Source organism: Cydia splendana, chromosome 8, assembly GCF_910591565.1.
Source record: "Cydia splendana chromosome 8, ilCydSple1.2, whole genome shotgun sequence".
NCBI lineage: Eukaryota > Metazoa > Arthropoda > Insecta > Lepidoptera > Tortricidae > Cydia > Cydia splendana.
The window spans coordinates 4,639,127-4,652,334 of record NC_085967.1 but is presented as its reverse complement, the minus strand read 5'-3'; the positions used below and the strand labels follow the sequence as shown (position 1 = coordinate 4,652,334).

Sequence of the window (13,208 nt, the reverse complement as noted above, 5' to 3'; positions counted from 1 at the left end):
GCATCTAAGGCTTAAATTTGCTTAAACTAAATCGAAAACTTACCTGTATAGATTTTGTACAGCGAATCGAGCAATCCTTGCATCATTTTGATCACTTATTATCACTTCACCACCACAAACACATGTAATGACTAGTCAGCCATGGCTAGCATGGCCGAGCATTCCACGTCTAATTCTACAATGAGGTTATATTATTCACACGGTTACAATTAAGCATAGTTAAAAGATGACAACGTTTCATTCGCGCATGTTCGCGGGACGAATACATTCGTTCCACCTGTCTGTAAGACCTGTCCTGTTCCTCCTCGACGGTCAAGGCAAGTTGCAAAAACAATATTAATACCATTCATCTGTTATTGACCTGTGGTTTTATCTTTTCTTATTTTAAGTTCAACAAACACTACTATATCAAATTAAATTCTTATTCTTAGCAACAATTAAATCCAGGATCAAGTTTTGCATTCAATACGTAAGTTATTTAACTTATTTATTTCAAGATTCTTACTTTACATTATCAGGTCAGAAAAACCTCTTGTATTTTTGGCATAAACTAGCTGGTTTTAATTTAATATTTATTTTATAAAGGATAACAAAAGACGTTATACGTTATACGTTCCGAACAAAAGACAAACTTAATACTTATGCTATAGACTCTATAGAGCATTCTCTATCTGTCATCCTTCAGAGAAAGCAGCTAAATTGCGTTCGCTTGACTTTAACTCCCATTTTTTTAATGTCTCGATATTTTCCCTCTTGTATTGAATTAAACAATTCTCGGTCACAAAGAAAATAATCTTTTTTAAAATTAAATATTTACATTTTCCTTGTTAGAAGAAGTCAAAAACAAATCGTAAATGTCCATATTACAAACACGCATTCGATTATGCTGTACCGTTCGCAGAAGAGCCAGGTGTTCAAAATTATCTGAGCACGCTTTTGCTTTCTTAACAATAAAGCTGCATTCAGATCAGTTTAAATTAAACACCTCGGCCGCTTAGCTACTACTCGTGCTGACTGTACGAGGTTTTTGACCTTCGGATAGACAGTACAGTGGCCAAATTGAAGTAACGGTAACGAATGCCGGGATCGTTATCATCAATCAGTTTTGCGTAACTATTTGTTAGCAATTACACTCGGACAGTCGGTCTAAATGGGTCTGTGCTTACAGTTACAGACAGAAAACATAAAATCTAGCCACAATTGGAGCTAAGTTTGAACAAAGCTGACAAAAAAAATTAACGCGTCCGCAGTTATCTTCACAGCAAAGCGCTTTTTTCTTACTAACGTAGGTAAGGAGCTCAGAAACTGACGTGCCTACATTTTATCTTGTCGTTATCGACGCGATATGCTAACCATAATACGCCTGCGGCACTTAAAAGTCTAAAAAGGAAAAGTTACGAAATACCGACATGGAAAATGTAGGTTTATCATAAGCACAATACTAACACAAGGTCATCTGTTAGCGTAACGTCGAAAAACGCCCACGCGGCCCGTAAATACGGAACTGACCAAGTCGAAGCCGGCGTGACGTACGGTAGAACAGGAATAAGTGCGTGTGGGAGCTTCCTAAAGGTTTTACCCGTAGACTAATCTCCTATAGAGTCCGCAGTATGAAACAGTCATTTGTAACCTATCGCTTGGAAGTCAATTTTCAAATTGGTATGTAATTGCCTGTTAGACACAATAGCTAACAAAAGGGGCAAGATGGTTGGTTGATGGTTGGAGGGGAAAAGGCGCAGAGGAAGGCCCAGGCTCACATATCTCAGGCAAATAAAAGATAGAGTTTCTGTCGTGTCGTACGAGGGAGTTAAAAGGCTGGCCCAGGAAAAATAAGAGTGGCGATTACTCCACCGACAAGAGCATAGCTCTTAAATATTGATGATGATGATGATGTAATAGCAGTAAAAAATTAAAATAAGTGACTTATATTTAATAAAAAAAAATCTAATTTTATCGGTCTCAATCGACAACTCCAGCTAAATGGAAGCTTTTCTTCAACCAAGTGTCAATCTCATCAATGCTGTTGGTGCATACCTGTAAAACTATGAATTGTAACATTTCCATGTTATATGGAAATTTCATATGGAATTCAGTTCAATAATAATAACCTGGATGCTATTGAGATGAGCAACACTCATATTCAATTAGTAGAGGAGCAGAGCAGGGGTGTAGAGCACCAAATAATGGAAAAAGTCGTTTTATGTACTCAATCTAACAGGTGAAGTCAATGGTTTTATCTTAATCTCCCTGCCGACACACAATCTTGTAAGTAAGTCTACTTAGTGGTAAGCGGTGCATTGATTGAACAAGGTGGTCGATAGATTGAGTATTGCGGGGGGGCTAAACAAAATTTAGATAACACGGAATTAGTATAGCTATAAAACTTTGATAAAACGAGGATGAAACTATACTATTTAAAGTAATGTAAAATGTACAAAGCGCTTTAAAGTTAAAACATCCTTTACCTTATTAATAAAAGAAAAAAACTTGAGCGCATCATAATTTACGCTCGTTTGTCTTCATCATACGAGACATCTTGAGTGTTGGTTTTTCAGACACTGTGTGCCTACTTTGATACATTACTATGTATTTCAAAGGAGGTCACAAGACAATTTGAATGCGACCAACATCATTAAGTTCTGCCGGTGACATGTACAAAAAAACACAAATAAAGATGGCAATAAAACTGTACGGATTTAAGAGCTAATACATAATTCAATGTCGTTTTAAATCCCGCAAATGGAAAGTCCAATAAAAAGCCACTTTCTTTTCAGAGGACATAATTAACATGATACGTTTTAAGTTCATATAACTCTCAAAAACGACGTCTAGTTGAATAGGTAAATGACGACAATAGGTCATTAATAAAACAAACAAAGGCAGCAACGGTATACCAACGTTAAAATTTGCCGTGAAGTCTGAATATTAAAGACATGCCAATGGCAAGGTGATGTAGACACTAATGAGACACCAACGATGTACAGTAAAATTAGCCACACATGAAAGCCGTTACGAAATCAATGGAAATAAGAACAAAGACGCCATTGAAGCTTAGAAAATCGTAATGGACAGCGTTTGTTTTCCAATACTTATTTATTCATCGCGATATATTGCTTGGCATCGTTTCCAGCCAGCTACGCCACAGTAAAAACATGATTGTGTTTTTGATATCCATCTTTGACATTTTACGTTCCCATCCATTTTCTTAAAACAATTAACGTAGCTCATAGGTACCTATTTCAGTTCACCAAAATCTTTACATGTTAATAGGGTATGCTTAAAAAACTATTCAACCTGAAAGTTGAATAAGCCATTTCTTCATATCTACCTATACCTATCGTTGTATCATGCGCTTATTGTCCAGTAGACAACATTACTGACATACTTGACCGTCTCGGTGTATTTGCGTACGTACTTCTCGTTTTACTCAGGAAACTAACGACAGACCAAATTAGACTTTCAAATACACGAACCGAATGTAAATCATGAAACGTCGCGAAATATAAACGAGGAACGTAAACAATACCAAGTTAATGTGAAACTTAATGGTTATGATGGGCCCATTCATTAGACTGAATTGAGATTTCAGAAAGAAATCACTTGACAGGAATTTCGCAAGCGGCGCGAACTGTAACTCATATTTTCTTAAATTGAAAGTGACACGTCTGCTCTCAATCAGTCGGGTGACAGCGTAAAGACCTTATTGACTTTATTAAATCAGGAGAAATAAAACGTAGTTATAAAAAATGAGTAAGTAATACAATTTTCAGGTGGTAAAGTTTCGACCGGCACTTGATTAGAATCACATAGCACACCGCTAGATCACAAGACCACTCGCGTCGTTTATCGATCGATGTACTCATAGATCGTCATATCGATCGTGTTTCGGAAGCGCGTCCGCGCCGTCCGCGGTGTGCCGCTTCGCGGCCGCCACTGAAACGTTCCCGGATTATTTATAAATTCAGAGACAGGGGGTCGTAGAATTTGCACGACGTCGTGGTATGCCGGCTAATGACTGCATCAGCTCGCGCCGGAAGCAAGGTTTAGCAGCTTAAGTGTCAAGCCGGATGGACTAAACGCTTGGACAGTTTTTGATTTGCTTTCCTGTGTCTGGAAACTTATATATACTGACAACTTTAAGTCATGTGGAAACTAAACCACTGAGTTAGTGGACAAGCTTTGACACTGCAGGAATGTATATCAACAAACCAGGAGATTGTGTAAAAGATTTTGGCGAAAGGATTGAAGGAATGCATAGAAGTTACGAAGATTGCTGGACTCGTAACCTGGGTATCGCCTGTCAGAGATTCCAGAAACTTGTGCTGAAATTCCGACCATACTTTTAACTAATTAGTGCGCTAAATATTTCCCGCCGGCCCTGGCCGTCGCCCACCTGACGCTGTAATGATTAAAACGCTGAGTGCAGTGGAAGTTCCAAAGCTCGTAAGCCTTTTTTAATATGCGACACAGAACAGGTGTTCTTGATGTTCTCTAATCGTTGCGATGTTGCACAAAACCAAAAGAACCTATGAAGTATTAACTCGCCAAACCTTATAGTCTTTTTGTATCATCACAGCCATAGTCCACGGTTGACACCAAGTTCGATCGTAGGCGTGTATTTCGATGCCTACTCATTAGTTTTGTAATAAATTTAGAACAAATTTGACCTTAAAGGTTTAATGGATATGATGAAATATGGCCAGTTTTTATTATATTCCAAATTCTAAGGCAGAGGCGATGATAATAAAAGGTTACAAACATTCAATTGATATTGTGCGTGGTATTCAATAATTCATTTTTTATTGAATTGATCAGATTGTTGCGCTAATGATCACTATTAAAGACTTCATTGTAATCGGCAAGAGTGATGATGACCAAAGATTGGCACGTAACTGCTACTTGCATCTATATACTTCATCAAACAATCATCATGATAATGTACAGTTGTACACTATAAGAATCTCATAAGAAACTGATACGTTTATGTGACACTGAAGTTTGCCGTAGTTTAGTTTAGTTTATTTATTTCATAATGATAAATTACAGTATAAATTATTCTTACACTAATCTATATGAATTTACATTATGATCGTCAATAATTTAGCATGCAAACGTAATTATACAATGTCAACAATGATAATCAAATTACAAATTTATAATTTAAAAAGAAATTTGAGAACTATCGTCAAATTGAAAAAAACTCAATAAATAACAAAATACATGTCTAATATCTCATAATGATCGTCATACTAAAACTAAGAGCGGTAATCATAGGTAATATAAGTTCAGAACGAATGTCAATCAATTTTACATAAGCTAAGTATAATGTCAAATATTTATTTCAATTTTAATTCCATGTATTCGTCCACTGAATATAATGGGTTATTCAATAAAAAGTTCCTCAGTTGACGTTCAAATGCTTCGTCAGATATTTCAGTTCTTAATTCGGCGGGTAGACGTTCGTAATAAGTTGGGCCCATTACTCGCGGATTCTTACATGAAAGTGCCATGCGACGCGGCACTGTTCGCAGTCTTCCCGTCGATCTGATTTGTTTGCCGATGACTTCGACACGTTTGAACATAGACAAGTTTTTTCTCACGAACATCAGAACTTGAAACATGTATAGTAAATAATGCGTCATTATGCCATTATTTTTAAAAAGTTCCTTACAGTGGTGCATTGGCTTAACTCCAGTCAGTAAACGGATCGCACGCTTTTGGAGGATTAATACTCTTGTGGCATCTGTGGAATTTCCCCAAATCAGTGTACCGTATGACATCGAATGCAATTGACATAAAATGTAAGATAGTTATATACCTACCTACTGCCTACCTACGATCTTAATTCTTTAATTTTTTCTTGCAATCGGCACGAGTGATGACTAATTACGCGACTTGAGTAAACAACAATTTTCGTCCACAGCCAACCGTTGCACGCCTCTAGCCTTGAGCATAGAGTACTCGTAACTTCACAAAAAATATCCTCGAAAAATGTCACCGTGACTCACGTGCCGGTGTACAACAAAAGATTCGACGTTTGGCAACGGTGTTTGCAATTCGGTTTCTTGACAAATAACAGCTAAATTTAAAGCAAAGAACGTTCGAGTAAGCCGCGGGTTGAGAAACACTACATCATAGTATTAGCATCGATGAGTGAACATAAACTTTTGGAATGACACGAACATGTTTTAATTTCGAAGCGTCGCTATAAAGTTATTTTCGGACGCTTCCGTAATAACCGTTAGTCCGACGCCTGCATCTGTTTCAATAAAGAAAGTGCATATAAAGTACGACCACCTTTGTGACATCTATTGCTACTATATCTTCAGAGCTATCGTTCGTAACCATAATGAAGTTGGTTTTGTTATTTCTGTAAGTGCTATTAAACTTGAACCCAGTGGGATGAAAATGGAATACATAAAAGGGCAAACCGCAAACACTCAGAAGAGCTGACTACTCATAGCATCAGAACATCAAATCATACCAAAAGCCTCGAGGTTCATGTCCCTATAGATAGATAGATAGATAGATAAAATCTTTATTCAACCACAACTTACATGCTTTGTGACACAATAAATAATAACAAGAGACAAAAGGAAAGTTGACAAGAGACAAAAAAATTAAAAGGCAACATACAATTTTTTTTAACATTTAACTCAAAGGGCGGTGTCAAACTACCCAAACTCTTACTTATTTCACACTACGAAATATAAGGATAAGGCTAAGCGTAATATGCTGAGACGCAGGCGAGGCAGTTCACGCAGCCCAGCGCAGAGCAGATTTTGTAAAGTATAGAACGCTACGCACGCTGCATCTCAAGGACGTTCCATACTTTACAAAATCTGCTCTGCGGTGCGCTGCGTGAACTAAACTGCGTCGCCTGTGTCTCAGCATACGCTTAGCCTAAACCGCTCGCGCGCGTCTGCGATTTGACAGACAACTTGTGTTGGCCCGCTAGCAAATAGATAACTCATTGCGTAGCTCCAGTTCCTGAAACTACCAGCTGTCGGCTCGGCGGTTTCTATTGTAGACTTTATGGGTCGTAAAGTGCGTCTAAAATTATAGCAGATGAAATCTGTTATGTATGATCCAGAGTCGTCGTTGCGCAATTTGTTTAACTACCCTTTTGCGAATGTACCATCACGCTCCGCGATTGTTGCGTCGTTTAGGGTCCTAGCTACATAAATTGGTTGTTCAAAACTTACGCTATAGAATTTCCAATTTAGCAAGAACCCTAAATGGCATAACAATCCCGTGTGGTGACTGTACAAGTGTTTTTGATTGGAAGCAAAACTATCGCATTCTGTTTTTTTAGCAGCATTAGTGGCAAACAACCATGCCGCTCGCCTGATATTAAATCGTCACTGAGCTTATGGACGCCTGCAAACCCAAATGCACACTGACATGCGCGTTGCCGACTCATGAAACCTGTGCGCTCCTTTTTGAAGAACCCTGTATTCTAATCCCTCGAGAAATCTTCGACGGTGATTCAATTGACTTTTTAAACTTACTTCATTTTAATTTTTCCTCGAAAAAGACGCAAAAACGCTCCACACAAATTCGCATTACAAGGGTGAAACAGGCAATATCTAAGTGGGCTCTACACAGGGGTTACGAATTATTATTGCTATTTGGATAAGATATGAGAAGAAAATTGACTTCCTTTTGACATAGTACTCACACTTAACTGTTTATTTTAGAGGTTAGAAGTCGGTTCAATGAATGATGACACAACGGGACGCCATGATGCGCCATGTTGGGCATGGGCCGCATGTGCCTGTCTGCGCTTACATCGCGTCAATGTCATATGTGATGCATCGAATACCATCGCCGGTGTCAAGTATATGACGCATACAATATAACTGTAATGTCAATTATTATAAAGTTTTTCAAATATTTGAAACACAAAATAGAACGTAAACGGGTGGGACGTACTTGGATACAGCAAATGTGACAGTCTTAGTAATATTTTTTTTAAATATGTACGTATTGATCATAGAGTCATGCTCATGTCGCATTGATTAATCATCATCATCTTCAAATATATGCTAGAGAAAGATGAACAGGTATACTCGTATATAAATATTACCTAGAGCTGTCGACGTGTTCTAATAATGTAACAATATGTAGGATAATAAATTGTAAAAATAATGTATCAATTACACAAGGTACTGTAGGTTTCTTCGTATTAGTATCTTTCAAATGAATAGCTACAAATGTAACCCAGTTCCTAAAACATATTCTCAATTAGTACAAAACAATGGACACAAACTCTGTTTAAATAAATCAGAGCGTTGAGAAGTGGCCAACCGTGGCCGAGGAATTGTCAAAACGCGTGCCAAAACGCCAATTCCATACAGAAGAAGACATGCAAAACTATACATTTGAAGACCTTAACACATGGTAATAAGGTTCACAAATGGTTAACCGTCGTCCATGGACGTCATGGACATTGTGCTCGTGTCGTGACAATCGCCTATGCGCCCTGGGTTATGTAAGTCATTTGTCCTTTTTTTGTCCGATGGTGAACAAGAGCGAGCGTCTCAAATTATTGTTAGAAAAAAACTGATATTAGTAGGTGTGTATGTTTTCTTCTGGTACCTGCTCCATTCGGATTTCCTTCTCCACCAGCTCGATGAGTTAAAATAACATGAGACAAATAAACACTTAACAGATAAATCTGCTGAAAATAGTGAGAACATAATAGATCAAAGTATTTCCATTAAGATACCACAGTACCACATTGCCACTACCACTCAATTGTATCAAGACCGCGGAACAATAATAAACAAGTAGGAAAGCAAACACATTTCATCAGACTATTAAGAACTCGTGCAAAATGTGCCAGATCATTGGCGTGAGATCAGACAAACTTAATTCTCACTTCGCCATGTAAACACAAAGGTGTTATCATTGCTTGCGCGAGCGTTAGCGAGCCGAGATCTTAAGAAGCAGAAGTAACATGGTCTAGAGATTCGATGCAACCATGGGCAATCAGAGAACGACATTATACTGGTTCCCCTTTTCTGCTCTCCTGTAACCAGTAACCAACTAAAAGATTAATAGGTACCTACAATTATATCAAAATATGTCTTACACGTGGAGGCTGCTCGGGAGCAGGCAATGGGGCCGGTCGGCGCACACGTGGCAGCAGTGTCGACGCCAAGCTGCGGGCAGCAGGACTGAGTAGGAGGGACTCGGAGCGCGAGACACAGGACAGGATCTGATGGCGTCGTCTCACGAAGGCTCTTTGGACCAATGGGGTAGGTGCCATAGGACGACAAAACACAACACACACACACACACACACACACACACACACACACACACACACACACACACACACACACACACACACACACACACACACACACACACACACACACACACACACACACACACACACACACACACACACACACACACACACACACACACACACATATTTATCTTATATTCCCTTGGCTATCTGACTGCAGGCGGTTTTCAGACCCACGATTTCTGACCACCAAATACATTTACATTAAACTTCCATAATACGACATTATATGCCGTTTTAACAGGCTTGTTTTTGTTCACATATATCGGACGTCGTCCTTTCGGTAGCGAACCAAACTGCATATAAAACAAATGCTTTATTTAACAGATTACTTACTTACTTACTGCTGTGGCGCAACGACCCGAAGTGGATCTTGGCCTCCGACACCAAAGACCGCCATGCTACTCTGTCCAAAGTCGTATTTAACAGATTAGGGTCACGAAAAATCACCCGAGTTTAGCTGTATCTGGGGGTCTGTCATGAAAATCGAAATTTCGTTGTCTACCTCTCTATCAATTTTGCATATACGAGCAATAGAGAGGTAGATAACGAAATTTCCATTTTCGCGGTAGGCCTTCTGTACAGGCGGTACAAATCTCAAAATTACAGTTTTATAATACTGGTTCCTAACAAACGTTCCTGCGTTATTTGTAGTGACGGGAATACAAACGCCCACTTAGTTCTAAAAGGATATAAGTCACAACAAATTTCTATAAAGAAGCGCTCGTTCGAACGGTGTAAGCAGATAAGCGAAATGTGAATATCATAGTGATGGATGCCGTGTTTACACTTGTTTACGTAGGGCACTGTGTTTGTTGGCCAATGTAAACATCGTAGTCGGACTAATAGTGTAAACTCTCGGTTATTCGATAAGATCTGGAGTTGCTATGCGGTTATGTTGTAATATGGCGTAATAACTGATGTCTATTTGAACTTTAAAAATCTCTATTTGAACTTTAAAAATCTCTACTTGATTTAATGTCGATTGCATTGCGATACAGCGAGGAAATGCCGCCAGCATCCTTGGTACAATGCCTCAAGGGCCTATTTTAGATTTAAGCTAGTTATTAATTTCGTTTAGTAGTACCACTGTATATATATTGTATGTAAATAAATGATTTAAAAAAAAATGTCGATTTAACATTATACCTACAGGTTTAGTAGAACCAATATCAGGTGAACTTTTTGGTTTGGTTGGTGGAATGAAAAAAGTTTACCTGATATTCGATGTTGTCATTCAGGAAAAATAAAGGAAAAGTATTGCTATACTTAACAGGAGGTATCCACCACAAATTATTCTATAAATCCACCTAGATACCAAATAAATAATATTGAATTTGAATTTAAAGCTTCTATGGCAGTTGAGTAAGTACTCTGAATAAAACTTAAAAATTATTCATTGTTTTAATACGTTTATAACTCCCCCTTATTGCTACTTAATATTATGGAGATGATTTTTTTTTTTATTTCAAATGTTCGCTTCTGATCATTCTCGACTCTCTTGCGGTCCTCGTTGCTATGTCACAAATAAGTATTTGGCAAAAATTTCATTTTTGGTACAAGCTTTTATCGCTGACTGGTCTTTTCTTACGACAGACAACTAATACTCATCGAGACAATTCTAAAAACCCCTGACACAATTAGGTTACGTTGTTTCATCACATAGTTCCTATGGCCACCTCTTGTCTCCATCGTCAGATCAGCTCGATGGTACCATAATATTGCATTGTCATCCGATTTATACAGTCATGCATGCAAAATTTCAGCTCAATCAGAACCCGGGAAGTGGATTAAATTTAACTTGCAAGATTTGATTACACACAGACAGACAGACAGACAGCGGTCAGGTGAAACTAAATAAAAGCTTGTAAAAAACTCAGAGCACCTATAATCCGTTCCATTCCAGTAAGGACAATAGATAATTCAAATTACAGAATAGCAGTAAATAACAGTTGTAGCGGATATTCGTTGACGGGGACAATTCAGCGAGTTTCCTCCGTGATCTCATCAAATTGTACCGTTTACGTATATTTGGGTCATTTCAATCGAGTGCACTTTACTTACGGCGCCGGCGTTAAACTGGAGTAGCATTCGAATTTTAAAATCTGAGGGCCTACCGCTAAAACGAAAATCTAAATATCATTGTTCTGGAATATTCGGGCGATGGAGAGGCAGATAAAGAAATTTTAAATTTGGTTTTTCGCTCTAGGCCCTCTGATTTTCATTTTACTTTGAGTGGTTTTTTGTCTCATTCGTACTTGTTTATATATTTTTGTGGGCGAAATGCACGCCGAGTAATTTTAATTCAATATTCTTTTCTCAGAAAACCTGCGGACACAACAGGATAACCCACGTTTCTGGATGAAGTTAGCCTAGTTAAATCCTTAGCTGGGATTATTAACACTGCTGAACTTTAAACCATCAGCAAAGTTACAGATTTTCACACGACAGACACGTTCGTACGTTTCACGGAAACGTACGAACGTGTCTTGCTATTTCAGTCAGTCTCGGTACAAAAAGTACTGAGGTTGACGAAACTAGCATGACAAATAAGAACCTTTCCGAGAAAATACGATGGAAAACAATTATGCACTTAGTGCATTGCACTACATCTGTATTCCGTAATTAAGATCCCCAGGATCAATGAAAATGTAAGCCCGACACAATATCCAGACACGAGGGCATCCACCCTCCGTCGCCACAATGGTGCGCGTGCGTCTTTATTAGCCATGAATGGCGACGTCGTAAACAATTCAAAATAGACTGGACTGCTCTTCCTGTTGCTGAGGCGAGACGAATAGTCGCTTCGGGTCGACCAGTATATTCGACATTCTGATGGTAATTACCTCGTACGAACTATTGGATGAGCCGATTTTTATTTTGCTATCGATAATTTTTCCTCAAATTTCGATTACCTACCTATAAAATTTGACGTATATAGATAAGAGTTCTCTATCCCGTGCAATATAAGCACAATTTCACGGTAGCGCAGAACGATAAGCTCCTCAAACTCACCAAATTTTATAAAAAAAATTTAGTTGCTTACTAATTAAGGTATAGGTACTTTGCTTTGCTATGTAATTATACGTATCTTTGTGGAAAGTTATTCTTTTGTGGGGTTTATGCTAGGGAGGTATGAGTGTAAATGTTCCAAGTGTAGGGTGTCACGAATAGGGGGTTTTACTGCAATGTTCTGCCACCAGAGTGCAGCACTAAGCTAGCTAGTAAACCATAGAGTAACTTATACATACTGTGCCTTAAACTGTTTTTTTGACAAGTTTTCACAGACAATAAAATATGACATTGATGCATCAAGGCGGTTTGTTAACAAAGGCCTACCGGGAAACGCGAAAATCGAAATTTAGTTATCTGCCTCTTTATCGCTCGAATATGCAAGAGTGATGATAGAGAGTTTAGATAACGAAATTTGGATTTTCTTGTTTCGCGGTAGACCCCCAGATTGTGATGCATTGTGGTAGTAGCGCCACCTACGCAGAGTTTCGCGTAATATTCCCCATTTCGTAGTCTAAATTATGGGGTCCCTTTGTTTCCCATAAAGTTTTAAGTCATAATGTATTGTTTGTCATATTATCGTTAGTCATAAAACTGAAACCGTTTACTTTCAGGATTTTCGTAAGGTTATTCTGTAGATAGGTTAGGTTAGGTTTGTTTTATGGCAATCCTGAAAAGTTACGCGTTTCTGAGAAAAACCAATTATGACTAACGAAAATTCGGACAAACAATACATTATGACTTAAATCTGGGAAACAATAGAGACCCCTAAATTATACTAGTTTGAGGCGGAAACTCGCCTCCGTTCAGTACACGAAAGTTATATTGGTTATTATGGAGTTACAGCTCTATCAGCTTTTCCACCTCATTGCTCGCT

The 13,208-nt window shown here is 38.3% G+C and overlaps 1 protein-coding gene across 9 annotated transcripts in view; it reads right to left on the bottom strand.

Moving 5' to 3' along the window:
• LOC134792696 (rho GTPase-activating protein 23) overlaps positions 1-13,208 on the bottom strand; it is a 461,388-nt gene that overhangs the window by 389,628 nt on the left and 58,552 nt on the right. For 7 of the 9 annotated variants that reach the window (XM_063763974.1, XM_063763980.1, XM_063763976.1 and 4 more), the window contains exon 1: positions 44-301. The exons of 1 other annotated variant lie outside the window; for it this stretch is intronic. In XM_063763974.1, the coding sequence (XP_063620044.1) occupies positions 44-86 (43 nt within the window). In that variant the 5' untranslated portion in view covers positions 87-301. Of the gene's footprint in view, positions 1-43; positions 302-3,761; positions 3,938-13,208 lie in introns of those variants that run through there. One more of the 9 variants, XM_063763975.1, reaches the window with a different exon arrangement.